Below are 17,488 nucleotides of genomic sequence, written 5' to 3' on the forward strand. Positions count from 1 at the left end.
TCATCAAACACTTGCACCACTTTCTCCAACTTTGCACTTACTGCTTGATGAGAGATTATTGGAAAGTTCAGTTGTTCAGTCCATATAAGCTTCACCTCCTTGGAAATTTTCTTCAGTCTATCTTTCCAACCTTTGATGTCTGGTGCCATGTGTTTAAAGTGGCCAATTATGTCTCTCTTTAGTGGCATTCTTGTTCTGTCCATTAATGGAGTTTCCACTAATGGGATAGGCCCTCACACCATCGTGGATTTCTTGAAGTCAATCACATTCTTTTTCCAAATCTTCTTGTTCCTCTCAACTTCGCTGTAACTCTTTCAGTGTGACATTCTGAGCCAACCATTCGCTATGGAACAGCTCGAATAACACAAACTTCACCAATTCGACATGGTAGTGCATGTATGAAAGTGAGAACAGAAACTGAAACTCCAGAATTCTGGGATGGCTTTAGGCCTAAAACATATCACTAGTTGAACAAAACAGATTTCCCCAACTCTACAGTCTACATGTCTTATACAGTGAAACTGAAACTCCAGGATTCTGGGAAAGCTGTAGACTACAATATATCACTATTGAACAAGAGAGATTTCCCCAAATTTACATAGCTTATAAAGTGAAAGCAAGAATAGAAACTGATAATCCAGTATATTATGATGGCAGTACAACTTATCATTGATCCATTATCAGTCATATTGACTTGGAATGGCCCTTGTGATAACTTAGAACGGTTTCATATTTCATATCATTGGCTGTAATGTGTATTTAATACTTTTTTGTTTTGGGGGGACTTAGTGTTGAAAATGGAGTTTGGTTTCTTCAATTATACCAAAAGTTCATCCAATCATGATGCAGAACTTTGATTTTGGGGAAAAAAAGTTATAACCCCAGTGGCCTTACTCGTGTTCTCAAAATGACTGAAACGACATAAACCTTGTAAACAATATTTTTCAATGAAAATGATCGACGGACTGACATCATGGCTACACATGGAATGATCAACAGTCACAATTCAGAAAGCTAAAGATCAGATGAGATGGAGAGAAATGATCGCCTACTCTGAATGGCACGGCACTGGATGATCTGATATCAAAAATTGTCAAAGTGACTCTAAATATTTCCAAAACTAGACTGAAATTGTCCCAAATTGAAACATATCTAAGTGTTTGAAACTTGTCCAAACTGATCAGAAAATTGTAAAAAAAAAAAATTGTCCAGAATGACTTAAAATGTCAGTATAAAGGGAATCTGTTAGAACATGTTCACAGAAATGTGCTTAGTTCTGTTCTACATACATGTGCATGTCCAGCTACTGACATCTTTACCTGTCAATCAGATTATTTAGTCAACTTCCGGTGCGTTTAAGGTGATTTCTTCAAACACGTCAAACATCCTAAACCTGCTGTCTGAGAGGAAACTGCTGTTTGAGCAGAGTCTGATCGGCCAGAAGGAGGAGTTTCTGCTCTGAATGAACTCTTGTTGCACTGCGGCACTGAAAATACACCAGCAGAGGTTAAAAACACTCTGGATGTGCTTCAAACGTCATGAATTCTGACTTTTCAACCGCAGCAGCGACGCGTTTATGTGCCTTTCACCTTGGAAGTGTCTCTTTTCTGTGTGTAATTCCCATATTTGCTTAAGAACACCTGAGCTGGTCTCCACATGGCTCTGCTTCTGACCTGGAATCTGATCACATGATCTAAACATTCATTCATGCTGCTGCTCTGACTCCCCCCTCCCGTCATGGTTTTTTTCTCTCTCCATCAGATGAAGGTTTCTGTATTCAGCCGCTCCGTGTGCACCAGACTGTTCCTTTTTTTTCCGCCCTGAGGAACGATGGAACCAGTCTGGAAGTCGGTTGGATAGAAAGAGTTTTTATTTAACCAGGAGGAACACATCTACTGGACGTTCTGGAGGTGTTTGTTTGAATGTGTGCAGGTAGGAACATTTTGGATTTTCTCGCATCTTCTTGCGTAATTTTGGCCGAATTACACACAGAGATAAAAACAGAAATATAGAAGCACTTTCTCATAATAGTCTTCCATATTTTCCTTTTCCGAATAATGCATCTCTCTTAGGTGTCAGACAACTTCACTATCAGACTTATGTTAAGATCAGGACAGAGTAAAACTCAAACAAAATGCTTTTCTTGTTGTTAAATCACATTTAAAGTGAGGAGTTGCATGTTTAATTAATGATATTTTTGCTTTTTGCAGTTGCAGACACACTTTACAGTAAAATATTGCAGACATGGCTTTGCTGCTCACTTACATCATGTTCATAAATAAAGATTTAGCGCCATCTGCTGGCTGTTTGGTGCTACGTCTGAAATGAAAGATTATTCTTTTTTTAAAAATTTTATTTAACCAGAACATGACAAACTCAAATACATAAGTGCATCAAAAATTGAAAACAGTCACACCTCCTATTAAACTGAAATTGCATAAAGGAAAAATAAAATAAAATAATAATACAAAATTATAATGAATGAGGTATAAATAATTCTATGAATAAAAGAAGAATAATTAAAGAAATAATGAAAAGGGAAGCGAGATTATGTTAACCAATACAAGGGGTTCTGGATGAATTAACAGTTGTAATCAGATTATACAATTTGACTGCAAGGGGGGTATTTATGTGTTTTAGACACTGTTCAAATAGGAGATTTCATTTTTAGGAGCAGTCCATGAAGGGGGGGACTTAGCGTAGCGACACTTCTGAATATAGTATTTTGTGAGAATGATCAAATTATTCACTAAAAATTATTTTTTTATTTATTCTTCAGAATTACACCAACTTGAATATTTTGAAAGGACCAGAAATCTGTTGATGTAGCTGGACGATATTACATCATGGAGAGATTTCCACATATCTTGAATGAGCTCACATCCAAAGAACAGGTGCTCTGTTGTTTCGACATTCGTTTTGCAAATATAACGGCTATCTACAGCTAATTTAAATCTTTTGTTAATGAATTCATTTGAGGGATAAATACTGTTGATGGTCTTAAAATGTATTTCTCTACATTTGGGAGGAATTGGGAATTTTAGGTGTTTTGTACGAATAGCTGATATTTTAGATTTATCATTTGAGAGTAAGTGTGCTTTTGGCTATGCTTGGGTAGAAAGTTTTAACTAAGTACTGCCTTAAAAATTTATTGTTAGATTTTTCATTAACAAGGTCCAAATCCTCTATTTTAATTTTGTGTAGATTGGGAGTTGGTATGTTTAACATGTTCTTTATTGAATGAAGGAGGACTTTTGGGATGATTTGTGTGACTTTCTTGTAACTGTCAGTGGAATGAAAGATTATTCTTGCAGAAGCTTGCAAGGGATTTTATTTGTGTCATAAGAGTAAAAAATTCATTTTAATTTCCAGTTTTCCAATTTTTAACTCTTTGAAAAAGAACCCTCGTCGATGATTGAGTTTAAACCAGTTCACAAATTTGTCAAGGTCATTTTCGGATGATTTTGATTATTTTTTGACAATTTTGGTTCATTGTGGACCATTTCTAATTCATTTTGGACACATACTAAGTTAGTTTGACAATTTCTATGACTTTGTTTTTTTTATCAATTTTGAATAATTTAAGGTTTAATTTTCAAAAGCTTAAGACAACGGAACTCTTGACACAATAAATGTACAGTTAGACAGTTTTAAGGAGTTTGTTTGGAGATTTTCAAACTGAACTTTCATTTTCACTTTGGTTTGTAAGGTCCCAAGAGGTGAAAATTGATTTTTATTGTGCTTTGTGGTTATTATAAACTTTGAGATGTGAAAAATCAGAGCTGTGAGGCAAAGCCAGTAGGAATTTAACTCAGGTATATCCAAAAGTTTGATCGTAGCAATCTTAAACACCTTAATGTTCATCATTTTCTCTTCTGTTTGTAGTAAAATGGGCCTCGGACGCTTCATTGGAGTGCTGTTTTGTGCAGCTGCTCTCACAGTTTCTGCAGTTTGTGAAGCAAGCAGGTGGAGCAGACAGGAACTTCCAGAGCTGCATGTTGACCGTACGTCACTTTTAAACCCTCCTCAGTTCAGAGGACAGCAGCAGGATGAGGACAGCGAAGGGATGGAGACGCTTTGTGGAATAGAGTGCCAAAGCAGCCTGCCGCCGGTGGACCTCACCGAGCAGGAGAGGATTCTGGGATATGAGACGATGCACGAAAATGGCACTCGAACGCACTCAGACATCAGCCTGCAGGGATTCAACAAGACGCATCCGCCCACGGGTCGAACCCGAAGGAGGCGGCAGGTTTACGGAGCCGATGGACGCTTCGTGATCTCAGACTCCCACTTCGTCACCAACTACCCGTTCTCCGCCGCCGTCCGACTTTCCACCGGCTGCTCCGGAGTCCTCGTGTCGCCGAAACACGTTTTGACGTCCGCACGCTGCATCCACGACGGCCAGGACTACCTGGACGGCGCCCGGAAGCTCAGAGTCGGAGTGTTGCAGCTGAAGACGAAGAGAAGGAGGCTGGGAGGGCGGAGGGGAGGAAGACGAAGGGCCGGGAGGGGAAAGAAGATGGAGGAGGACGGAGAGGAGCAGCCAACGGAGGAAGACGACGAAAAGAACAGCATCGATGGAGATGTGGCGAGGATAGGAGGTGGAAGACGGCGAGGAAGGAAGTCTGAGAGGAGAGATGGAAGGAAAAGCCCCAATCGGATCCGACGCAGCGCCGAACCCAAGAAGCTGCCAGTGTTTCGATGGACTCGAGTTAGAAAGCTGCAGATCCCTCAAGGATGGATCCACAATGAGAGCTCCAACGTCTCCCCGGACTACGACTACGCCCTGCTGGAGCTGAGAAGACCAGTCAAGCAGAAGCACATGGAGCTCGGCGTGGCTCCGTTGGCGACTCCTCTGGCCCGGATCCACTTCTCGGGCTTTGACAGCGACAAAAGCCTGCAGGACGGTGGCGGAAACGAGAAGGTGGTTTATCGTTTCTGCTCGGTGGCGAAGGAGTCTGATGACCTGATGTACCAGCACTGTGACGCCCAGCGAGGAGCAACCGGCGCCGGGGTTTATGTCCGCCTGAAACGAGACGGCGGAGGCGGGAAGGGGAAGTGGCAGCGGAGGGTGATCGGGGTGTTTTCGGGGCATCGGTGGGTGGAGGTGGAAGGAGGTGAGCTGAGGGACTTTAACGTGGCAGTGAGGATCACGCCGGCTAAATACGCCCAGATCTGCCACTGGATCCGAGGAGATCAGAGTCTGTGCAAAGAAATTTGAACCGACCGAACAAAAGATCCGCAAAAGAAAAATGATCTGAACAAGGAGACTCGACATCCAAGGAAAAGTCTAAGAAATGGTTCTAACTCTTCACTCAAAAATAGGACTGAAAAGCTTTGTAATAACAAGTGTACTTCCTAAGTGATGTAAAAATGAGCACCGCAATCATTCATCAAACACTGAATCAGCCAATAGTGTCTCATTATTCAGTATTCTATACAGGTGTCAACAAAAGTTTCAATACTGTTGTAAAGACCGTGGATGTTTGGTCAATCTGGATTTTCCAAATACTCCTAAAACTCTGAAGTCTCTGAAGTTCACCATTTTGATTAGAAACTTGTCTGTAATTGAACTTCTGGGAGCTTCAATAATCAGCCAACAACTGTTTTTCAACCTGCACAGAATAATTTGGTTTAAAAGAAATCAAAGAATCTTTTATTTTGAAAAATTACTTCAACATTCTCTTGAAAATGGTTCCTTGAATCTATTTTGCTTATTTTCACCATTGTTGTGACTAAAGGAACGATTTTTTTTATTCTTTGATGCACCTACGAGGATTTTTGAAAAGAGAACTCTTGCTAAAATGTTATTTGTGGTGCTAAATCTGCAAAAGAACTTTATTTTATTTTGCAACAATTACTAAAACAGTGTCTTGAAAAAAGCTTCATAAAGAACTTCTTTTTGCCTATTTCAGTGACTAAAGGACCTATTTTTGTTGTTTGATGCACATTTAGGGGTTCTTGAAAGGAAAACTCCTGATAAAATATTATTTGTTAAACTAAAACTGCAAAGAACCTTTTATTTTTACTTCAACACTATCTTGAAAATGATTCCTTTAAGAACCTATTTTTGCTTTAGAGCACCATTATGGTGACTAAAGCAAATTTCTTTCTCTTATTGTTCTTTGATGCATATTTTGGAGGTTTCTTTTTAAAGAAAACTCTTGCTAAAAGATTCTTTGTGGAGCTAAAAATGGTTCCTCTATGATGTGACTGTAAAGAACCTTTTACTTTGCAAAAATTACTTCAACACTTTCTTGAAAATGGTTCATTAAAGAACCTATTCTACCTATTCTTTTCACCATTATGGTGACTAAAGGAACCATTTTTTTTATAGTTCTTTGATGCACCTTTGGGGGTTCTTGAAATGAAAACTGTTGTTAAAACATTCTTTGTGGTGCTATAATGGTTCCTCTGTGGCATCACTTCAAAAGAACCAATTTTGGCTTCAATTGCCACCTTTTTTCTCTGAATTTCATCAGTTATAATTGTTGACTGATCTTGAAAAGAGTTCCATAAAGAATCTATTTTTGCTTATTTTCACCACTATAGTGACTAAAGGAACTATTTTTTTATGCTTTGATGCACCTTTGGAGGTTCTCGAAAGGAAAACTCTTGCGAAAACATTACTTGTGATTCTAAAACTGCCTTTTATTTTGCAAAAAATACTTCAACACTATCTAGAAATGGTTCCTTTAAGAGCTTATTATTGCTTTGAAGCACCATTGTGGTGCAGTAACAATTTTTTTTGATAGTTCTTGAACCACTTTTAAGAGCTCTTAAAAATAATTGCTTAAAGATTTTTTGTGGAGTTAAAAATAATTCCTCTATGGTATCACCTCAAAATAATTATTTTTTGGTTCCAGTTAGCACCTTTTTTTCCTCTGAGTGTATCAGTATGTGTGTGTTTTTTTTGGGATATTATTCTCATAAATCTGAGTGACATGAAAGATGTGACATGATGTGACTCTAACTGTGGATGTTCTCTAAAATATCTGTATATTATTACAATAAATCACATACTGAACAGATTATTCCACTGATTTATTACCCACAATGCATCTGGACTGGTTGGAGAATCAGGAGGGTTCGGTTGAGACTCTTAGACTCTCACCCTAACCGTAACCCTTTCCATTGTCAAACCTGCAGTTTTCAGCAGCTAAAAGATTTTACCTATTTTCCTTTACACACAAAATTAAAACCACCTGCCCAGTATTATGTAATAAAAGTTTCCAAAACAGCTCTATGGACTCTAAAGGTGTTCAACCAGACTGAGATTCAGGGAGTCTGGAGGTCGAGTCGATACCTGGAGCTCTTGGTCGTGTTCCTCGAGTTGATCCTGAGCAGATTTTCTGGTTGCATTTTGCTTTCTGTGCTGCTGGTGATTTAAATGTTGGATATTACAGTTGTAATTCTGGTGTAAAATATGAAACTAAAGTAAGAATGCTTGTGTATGTAACAGAACAAATGCACACAATGAGGCAGGTTGTTGTGATCCCTGCTCCAGCTCCTGTTCTCCCTCTTTTTCCTTCTTTCTCCATTGTTCCTCTTCATCTGTCTGTCCCTCTGTCTGTCTATTGTCTCTCTCTCTCATCTCTGTCTCTCTCTCTCTCTTTCTGCTTCACCTGCCTGATTCCTGCAGGTGACACACATTGCAGTAATCAGCTCACCTGTCCACCACCTCACCTGCACACTTTATGAGCCTGTTTCTTTGGCTGAATCCCAAACCGCCCCCTACACACTATCCCTACACACTACCCCTCTGTTTACGCGTTCCCGGGGAGGGTCCTCCATATTAAGGGCCGTCCCAAACCGCGTAGTGCGGAGGGGGAGTGGACTGTTCAGCCCTTAAATAGCGAGTCTGCATCGATGCTCACTCTGGACAACTTTTTCAGGAAGTGCAACGTTGAAATGGAGGAGGAAACAAACATATTGATGTAAGTTCCACATGCGTCCTTTATTTCTCCCACGCATTTTCACACTGACAGAACATCACAAAAAGAGTGGTGTAAAAAGATAAAACAAAAGAAACAAATCTTCTTCTCTGCTGACGTTTGATTTAATTGTGCACCCCCTGACACCTTAAAATTTGAACACAACTGACAGAATTCATTTATTCATTTATTCATTTGTTGGATTTGAAATGCCAGATAATAGGATTGGAAAACGTGAGTGAAAAAAAGTGGGATGCTTTCGTCTTCTGGAAGCAGCAGCGATCCTTGTTAGTTGCAACCTGTGCCACAGCGCTACAGCCATGACAGTAGGCGTCTTTGTGTTACCATGGCGATGATGTCTTCCATTTTCTGGTGAGGCGACAGGGCGTCCCATTCCTGACGATCGTATTTATACCCTCCCCCTTCAATCATAGGTGCCCTCCACAGCTGCGAGTGTGACTTCTTTTGGAGTGACACTCGGTAGTGGAGGGGGAGTGTGTAGGGGGCGGTTTGGGATTCAGCCTTTCAGTCCCTCTGATGGACCACAGACCCTACCCCACACATTTAGACTTTGTTCTTCCTCCTGCTTTGTCTACCACCAGCTCCACTTCTGCTCTCATCTCCAGCTTCTCTGCCCCTTCAGCTTAGTTTCTCTGCTTTTGTAAGTACTCTGTTTTGTTGCCTCGTTCAGTTTATTCCATTTTGGTTTTTTAGTTTAGCTGTGAGTTTTGTAGATTTTGTAGTGTGGCTTATTTTAGTATTAGATTTGGTTTAGATTTTCCAGTGTTGGGTTTTTCCTTTACTGTATTGGTTTAGTTCTTGTTTAAAGACCTTTTTCCTAATTACCACCTGTCTACCATTATCTGTGCCTGAGCCTGGGTTCTCATAAAAACACGGAATGCGAAGTGGTTTACCAATACACAAATCATTGATGTTTGCCAAGTTTGGTTAAAACATGAGGCTACAAATATTAAATTAGGATCCGTTTGGGAGCTGAAAGAGCAACTCTTCTTTGGAAGGCGTGTTAAAGTAACCAACTCTCTGAAAAGAGCCCAACTTCCATCACTCCTCTCTGTTTCTCACCTCACAGCTGTGTTTTTGAAGGCAAAGCTGTGATGTTTAGTGGCTGCAATGCACAGACTTCATTGGCTGAGTATGGCTGAACTCGTAAATGATTGGTCTGTATGTTTCCTGAGGTGATCCTCCAATGCCGTAAATACTGGAAAAACTGTGATGATAAAATGGAAGCGACCCGTCAAATTTAGACCCGTACAAGACGACGTCTGGGTCTGGATCGAGACCGTGGTCTATTTAGTGACCCCTGTTCTAAGCCATATCTTTTTATTTTTTCCCACCATACAGCTTCTCTGCTTCCTCAGTAGGATTCACATCACGCCTGACAGAAGCTAATATGGTCAAAAAGAGCCCACTTCCTTACGCAGAGAAGGCAAATTTGTGAATTGGAAAGTGAACGTTAAGTCAAAAAACATACTGATGGGTATCTTTTACGCATTTGTAAGCAGTTATACAGAAATTTGGGACCTTTTCTAGTGGGTATATAGTGTATACCTGCATATCATGTGGACTACACCAATGCAACAGAACTATCCCAGGAAAAAGCCCTCAGAGGAAGATCTCTTATCCCCTGGTTCACCGAACGTTTTATGTCGGTTCTGTGAAATCATGAATCCATTTAACCTTGCCAGCAAGTTGATTTCTCGCGATATTTGTGAGTTCACAAATCTCTCAAGAAACCATCTTGCTCCGCTCCCGCATTCACTGTTCGTACAGAGCCAAGTTGGTTCGGGCCAATCACGCAGCAGTATTCGTGTGTGGGGCGGGATATCCGAGTGTGAAGACGACACCAAGCGCCAGTAGATCAAAACAAACACGGCAACGGAGGACAACGATCGTGTAGATGCTGCTATTAAGTCAGTTTTAGCTGAATCTCGTATCGCTTCTTTGAAGGAAGAACAACGAGAGGCTCTCTGTGCATTTCTGGATGGTAAAGATGTTTGTGCTTTTTTTACCTACGGGTTTTGGTAAGAGTTTAATCTACCAATTGGCTCCGCTCGTTGTGAAGATCCCACGATTGGCTAAAAACAAACCTGTCAGAGGCGGGACATACTGTTGCATTGTCCAATCCGTGCCTCTTTCCTCCGAACGGATTTACATGGAGCGGTCCCAGATTGATATTGTGGAGTACTATCAAGTCCTACACAATTATTAATCTGGCTATTGCCAGGTTAGAATCCATTGAAGCTGGACAGAACACAAAGAAAAGATGCTGATGTGGATGAAGAAAATATCAGGAGACACTTCAGTGGAAGAATGATACAAGCTTTACTGAGAATTCAATCAATGAATCTGCAGATGAAATGAAGCAAAATCTTTCAGAAATAAAAGATGTAAGAAACCACTTCTTGTAAAATTTTGACAGGTCGTTGTCATGGCAACAAGTCCTGCCCCCCACAGGTGTTTGCCCCTGGGAAACCCCCCACACTCACCGCTCTCTCCCCACACCCCTAACCAGACCAGATGAGTCCATGTGAACAAAGCTGCAGTTCAGCGAGTCTCTCCCATCAGTGGGAGCAATCTCCAGGCGTCACATCCTTACTGCCCCCATCTCCAGCTTTCCTCCTCACTCTTGGGGCGTGTCACACCTTACCCATACCCCTCCCCGCATCCTTATTGACTCTTCCTTTCATCCAATGACAGTTTCAACAGTCTTTGAGGGAGAGGTGGGAATTGTGACTAAATGCTTGAATCAGTGTGTCTCCACCGTCTGTAGGTGAGGCTTGTTTTGCTTGATGAGTTGTTTCAGGGAGACCTGGGAAATTTCAACAAAAGGTACGCATCTCCAGGCACCGCATCCTTACTGCTCCCATCTCCAGCATTTCTGTTGAAGGAGCAGGACTGTCCAGAGGCCTTTGGAGGGGCAGGTGCTCAGAGTTAAAAGGAGCACACGGAGCACAAATTCTAAACACCATGCAGAAACATGCCTTTCAATATAACTGGTTGAATTGTAGCAACCCATATTCATAGAGACTGTAGCATGTTGTTTAAACTATGTTTTTTTCTAACTTGTTGAAACTTTATGGTTAAAAGACTGTCAGTTCTTATTTTTTGATTGATATATTTCAGACTGTCACTGGTATTTAATTAATTTTTGTTTTTTGTAAGTGTGTGTGTGAAAGTCTAAAAGACTGTCAGTTCTTATTTTCGGACTGATATTTCAGACACTCTAATTACTCAAGTTTTATTTTCTGTTAGTTCTTACTGAGTGTCTTGCGTTTAAATTAACTAACTTGCAGACTAAAGAGATCAAAGGTCCTACAGACCGTGAGATTCTCTGTAGAACTACCTTCTCTTCAGTGACTCTGGTTGTATTTTTATAACGTTATTTCCACACCTACACTCTTTCACAGACACGTGCAGAGAGGGGTGGAGGGATCTGGAGCGCCTGCCCTTTTGCCTCTTGATGCCCAAAGTACCTTTTGTCAAAGTTGTTTATTTTTTCTTTTAATTTAATGTAATTTTTCATTTGTAAGTGTGTGTGAAAGTCTCTCACCTACAGACGGTGGAGACACACTGATTCAAGCATTTAGTCACAATTCCCACCGCTCCCTCAAAGACTGTTGAAACTCTGTCACTGGATGAAAGGAAGAGTCAATAAGGATGCGGGGAGGGGTATGGGTAAGGTGTGACATGTCCAGGGGTGAGGAGGAAGGCTGGTGATGGGGGCAGTAAGAATGTGACGACAAAGTTGAATACTTCCCTTGCACAGACATATGAACTCACAAATGTGCATGACACGTAAAAAATTAACAAATAGAGAACTCTTTTGTATCAGAGTCACAACAGTTTTCTACAAGTAATGTCTGTTAATTCAAATGTAAAACAAGTGCAAACAGGGTTCTTCATGCATCTTTTAGAAACATGCAACTGCTCAGCTACAACCTAAGACACACAAAATTATCAATTAACTGCCTGAAACAGGTTAGACCTAGCCTAGCCGCGCTAGACAACCCACGGCAAAGAATTTAATTCTCTGCCAGGGTGGGTCTAGTTACCCTCCATAAGGCTTGAGGTTGGATTCTCCTAAAACTGGCCGGACCAATCACCATGAAGTGTAGAGTCAGAAGGCGGGCGTAACTAAGTGACGACAGAGGCGCGACGATTCTGACAGAAACAACCGGTGCACAATAAACAGTTATCTTTGGACTCAGCTTTGGCCACAGCCCTTAAAGATTTGAAGCTAAAATTCAACTTGAAAGATAAACAAAGGACGGCACTGAAGTGTTTCATTGAGAAGAAAGACGTATTTGGACTTATGCCGACGGGATATGGCAAATCCTTAATATACCAGTTGGCTCTGCTGGTTGGGAAGCTAATGGGACTTAGCCACAATCCGGCGCTCTAGGAACTTTGTCAGCCTATTCGTTGATTGGTTGTATACCTACCCAATTGCTGCAGGGTGATTTGATAGACAACCTTTTAGCCCGCCTCCCTCCCTGTCGAGCGTGCCTAGACCCTTGTGTCTTAAGAGCTGGGTCTAGCGTGGCTAGGCTAGGTTAGACCAGCCATTTCTCTCAAGCGTATAACAAAAGGTATTCTGTCCAGCTTGGTGCAGCAGCCGTCACAATTCTGCAGACGATTAACCCCTCTATATCTGTGTGTATCAGGAGAGATCCATCACATCCTGCATTAACCAGAGTTAGTGTCTCTTGCTTTGATAAACATCCTGTCCAAAATACTATGGACCACAACTGTCTGGTTCTAATTGCAAAAATGTCCACACAGAATGTGATGGAAACCCACAGATACATGCGTAGAGGACAGTTCAGTCTTATATTAAAGGTTCACCAGTATATGAAGATTTTCTTCAGAAATAATCAGCATCACAGCGTTTCTTGTGTACTTTCTTCATTAACCGGGTTTTTCCTCTTCACACCAAATCAACCACAGCTTAAACAGAAAAACCTACATCATTAGTTTTCATTAGAAATTAGATCTTTGAACTTATATAACCTCTCAGTTCCTCTTTTAGGTTCCCTGAAGCGTTTCCCCTTCATCTTCGTCCAAAGAAGCTGATTTTTTTATTTTTATTAATGAGATTATATTTAAATTTGAAGAACCATTTTGAAACTGCAGAACTCTGTATTACTTGGGTCCGACTATTGATCAGTATTTTAGTTTTAGAGTTACAACCTGTCAGACTGCTCAATCAGTTGTTCAACAAAAATTATTTTATTTTCATAACTGTGGCTAAGTATTTCATTTTACAAATTTTTATTTTACATTCTGTTTTATTGTGAAATTGAAGCTATATATGGTTCAGAAAATATCACTAGTCAACTTCTGCATTCTTTAGTTTTTTCTGTATTTTGAGTTCAAAGATGGAACTCTTCATGACTTTCATGACTTCACTTTTTCCACATTTCAGCTCACCCATAATCAGAGATCATTGATCTTCTTGTCCAATATTACAGATTCTGAATCAATGACATGATGACAAATAACAGTGGAAGGCTTTCAGGCTTTTATCTTCAATAGTTTCTGAGATATTGCTGTTCAAACATTCACTGAAATGATGCAACAATCTGTGGAAATTTCACCTCAGAAAGTATTTGATCCATCAAGCTTAAAATTCACAAACATCTTTGGAAATATTTTTACATTATTCAAGAAAGAAAATCAGGCAAAGCAGAGATGGTTGATAAGAAACTGTTGGTTTGATCTTGGTGATATTATTCTTGTAGCTCTTCATCTTCAGCAGCTGCATTATTTGTTGTGGGTGTTTGGTGCATTTTGTAAGAAGCAAATGCATACAGGAGTGGATTCAGGCTGCTGTTCACAAATGTTACAGCTGCAACAATGTTCCAGGCGTCTGTGCAAAACTTCAACATGCTCTCGTTGTTCAGAGAAATGGCAATGACACCCAGCATATTCACGGTGTGATACGGCACCCACAGGACAAAAAAGGTCACAATGATGCTGGTAACCAGTCTGTTTGTCTGGGGGTTGTTGAAAAATGCCGACTGGTTCACCTTTCTGCGGACTTGGATGTAAGCAAACGCCACGGCAAAAAGGGAAATTATTCCTAACAGGATTTCTGCCAGCAGTTCAGCCATCCTCTGGGCATCAGGGGTGTAGACACGCAAACATTCTGACCAGTTCTGATATTTGAAATGCTGTGGAACCACTAAAGCAGGGATGGACAGCAGCGCTGCAACCAGCCAGAGCAGAACCAGCAGCCTCTTCCTTCCAAGATGTAGGAACTTCTTCAGGCGCACAACCAGCAGGTAGCGCTGGACGGCCAGCATCGTCACAGTCAGCTGGCTCCCAGAAACGCTGAAGTACATTAGGTACACCATCAGCTTGCAGGCTTCCAGGCCGAAGGTCCAACTGTAGAGCAAACTGTAAATCCATACTGGGAGGGTCAGCAGACAGAGCAGGTCTGAAAAAGCCAGATTCAGCATCAAACTCTGGCTCAGGCTGGACAGATGCTGAAAGTTGGGTCTGAGAAGAACCACAGTGATGTTTCCAGGAACTCCCAGCAGGAAGCAGATGGACAGCAGCACTGCAGGAACCACATCAGGTTGGTATTCAGGAGAAGAAGAGGACGTGTTAGATTCCACCACTGTGAAGTTGAGTTCCTCCATTCTGCAGGGTAGCTGATAATGTTGTGCACTGAGGAAGTGATGTTGGTACAAGTATGTAGTCAGAGAGGGGGAAGGGGAGGAACAGATGATGGTGACACTGATACTACTTGAACGTCACGTTTTTATCATCACTGCATCACGCTGTGTCATGTAGGTCTGTTTTATACATCACATAAATATAGTGTCACAACAACACCATGGAAGTCAAAACTAAACATGCATAAAATATGAGCAATGACTGAACATGTAGATGGCATGTAGTTTCTATGAGAAGCTGTTTAGCCCAAAGTTAAATACGTCACTTGCACATGTATGAATAGTGTCATGTACATACATGTAAACTCACAAATGTGCATGACACATGCCAAAAATTTACAAAAAAAGACTGTTTGAATTACAACAGTTTTCTACAAGTAATGTCTGTTATTTCAAATGTAAAACAAGTATTAGCATTAGTATTTACCTCCTTTAAAAAGACTCACCTGATTCAGCACAGGTGCAGCCAGTTAGTGCTGGAAGTCTAGTGAGGGAGGCCACCAAGACTCCTATGACTCCTCTGAAGGAGTTCCAACTTCATACTGTTCATCCAACAACTGTTGTCTGTTCTTCACCAGTCAAAGCTTTATGGAGACAAAGAGAAAGATTCTGATGGAAAAAATCTCAAATTAAATCTGGGCTAGAGTTCACCAGAAGACATGTGGAGACTCTGAAGACACCTGGAAGAAGGTTCTTTGGTCGGAGGAGACCAGGATGGAGCTTTTAGTCCATCAGACGAGACACTAGATTTGGTGGACATTAACCCTCTGGCTTTGTTCAAAAACAACATCCATTCAGTTTGTTGGTGGCCATTTTTGGCCACCAACAAACTGAGTCTGTAATGTTTTAGATTTTTTTTAGATTTTTTGCTACTTTTACGGCATAAAGCTTTTAATTAACATCAATTCTTATCATACATATAAAGTATTCATTTACTTTAATTTTTTTTAACCCTTTAAATGCCAGGTTGTTTGTATAATGCGCTTGTTGAAAAACAACCTCAAACATTATATATATTTTCAGTGCCACCGGTTTTTCGTATATTATTAATCGCACAGTCTGAGATATGTAATTGATTAACAGCAACACTGATTATGATGCATTATTTTTGAGCAGAGAGCAAATTACATAAAACTCACACTCGGCGTGTTCATGGCCAAAAATGGCCACCCGTTTGCATTCTCAAAATGCTTTAAAATTAATTTTAAAAAAAAATAAAAAATTCTACTTTCAACAGCTTAATTTTTCAAATTTGCATCATTTCTTATCCTGAAAACCAAAATTTCATTCAAATTCAGAATTTTAACCCGTTAAATGCCTTTTAGATCACATAATGCCAATGATCTAAAAGGGGAGAAACGCTTAAAATCACATTTTTTAACCAAACAATACATGCTACCTGATTTTGTTTTTTAACCATCATTGCAGCTAAATGTATGTCAATAATGAACAGTGTCAATGATTTTTTGCATCATAAATTTTTTGTGCAGTGACCAAAAAACCAAAAATCTCACACTCAGCTTGTTCATGGCCAAAAATGGCCACCCCGTTTGCTTCTCAAAATGCTTTAAAATTACTATATATTAAAATATTTTTCCACTTTCACCAACTTGATTTTTTAAATTTGCATCAGTTCTATCCATGAAAACCAAAATTTCATTCAAATTCAGAATTTTAACCCTTTAAATGCCTGAAATCAAACATAATGCTAATGATTTATAAAGGGAGAAAAGCACAAAATCACTTTTTTTTAATAAAAATAATACATGCTGCCTGGTTAATTTTCCAATCATAATTGAAGCTAAATGTTTGTCAATAATTAGGAGTATCAATGTTTTTTATGCATCATTGATTTTTTTGTGCAGTGACAAAAAAAGAACAAAAACTCCCACTCAGCATGTTCATGGCCAAAAATGGCCACCCCGTTTTTACAAAATGCTGTAAAAAAATACCACATATTAACATTATTTTCTACTTTGAACAGTTAAGTTTTAAAATTAGAATCAGTTCTGAACCATAAAATCCAAAATTTCATTCAGCTTCAGAATTTTAACCCTTTAAATTTGATTTGAGAAATAAAGCACAGGACTTGTTTACTTTGAACAACAGCATGGACTTTGATAGAGAACAAGAGAACTAAAGCAGGGAATGTGTGAACGTTAAATAGTGTGTTTCAGTGAGTGTGTGTGTGTGTACGTACATGCATGCATGCATGTGTGTGTGCATGCTCAACTGCAGCAGGATGTGCAAACCACAATAGAGTGGTCTTTGCAGACACTTTCTACAGCTGGAGCAAGTGGATGCTGTTCTTCTTCTGAAGGTGCACAGTTCACATCTTCTCATTTTGCTGGTGGCCTGTGGGTCACGCCCTGTGGAGGACAAGGCCATCTTGCAGTTTCTGGGGACACCAGCATGTGCCCCAGCTCTTCCAGGAACACTCTGCATTGGTAAGCTTTCGAGGACTCCCACTCAGGACGGACTGATTTCCACAGGACAAAGGCATTGTATACCGAGATATCCAGGAGTTTTTAGAAGACAGCTAGTGGCCAGCGGCTGGTTTTCCTGTCTGACAACTGTAGGTACCAACAATCTTGTCTAGATTATCCATACTGCCCTTGCACCTACTGTAGTCCAGGATTGCTGCAGGCTTCCTCTTTTCCCTGTTGCTGACTGATGGTTCCCTGTGCTTTGTGCTGAAAAGAAGCACATTCTACCCTTCCTTGGACATGTAGGACACCACCATGGTAGTTTTGGTGAAGCAAAGACCGATGACAGAATCTACCTTCCACAGCTGGAGGAGCTGGGGAGGTAGCTCTGGTTTGTTTCTCCTGATTGTGCCAACCAGAGCCAGTT

General features: G+C 40.4%; 3 protein-coding genes across 3 annotated transcripts in view; 1 reads left to right on the forward strand and 2 right to left on the reverse strand.

Annotated features, from left to right (window-relative positions):
* The window catches only part of LOC110969995 (clathrin coat assembly protein AP180-like), a 190,244-nt gene that overhangs the window by 100,074 nt on the left and 72,682 nt on the right, over positions 1-17,488 (reverse strand). The gene's annotated exons all lie outside the window — the stretch shown is intronic.
* Positions 1,770-7,034, forward strand: LOC110972414 (serine protease 23-like). Its single transcript, XM_022222799.2, has 2 exons — positions 1,770-1,932; positions 3,886-7,034. Exon 2 carries the CDS (start codon positions 3,890-3,892, stop codon positions 5,219-5,221), a length of 1,332 nt encoding a protein of 443 aa, XP_022078491.1. The 5' UTR covers positions 1,770-1,932; positions 3,886-3,889; the 3' UTR covers positions 5,222-7,034.
* LOC110972413 (leukotriene B4 receptor 1-like) lies at positions 13,548-14,599 on the reverse strand. Its single transcript, XM_022222797.2, has one exon. The coding sequence runs from the start codon at positions 14,597-14,599 to the stop codon at positions 13,685-13,687; it is 915 nt and encodes a 304-aa protein (XP_022078489.2). The 3' UTR covers positions 13,548-13,684.

This window comes from Acanthochromis polyacanthus, chromosome 16 (genome assembly GCF_021347895.1).
Source record: "Acanthochromis polyacanthus isolate Apoly-LR-REF ecotype Palm Island chromosome 16, KAUST_Apoly_ChrSc, whole genome shotgun sequence".
NCBI lineage: Eukaryota > Metazoa > Chordata > Actinopteri > Pomacentridae > Acanthochromis > Acanthochromis polyacanthus.

Coding starts and splice junctions, on each gene's coding strand:
- LOC110972414 (XM_022222799.2), top strand. CDS start 3,890: ATGGGCCTCGGACGCTTCATTGGAGTGCTGTTTTGTGCAGCTGCTCTC.
- LOC110972413 (XM_022222797.2), bottom strand. CDS start 14,599: ATGGAGGAACTCAACTTCACAGTGGTGGAATCTAACACGTCCTCTTCT.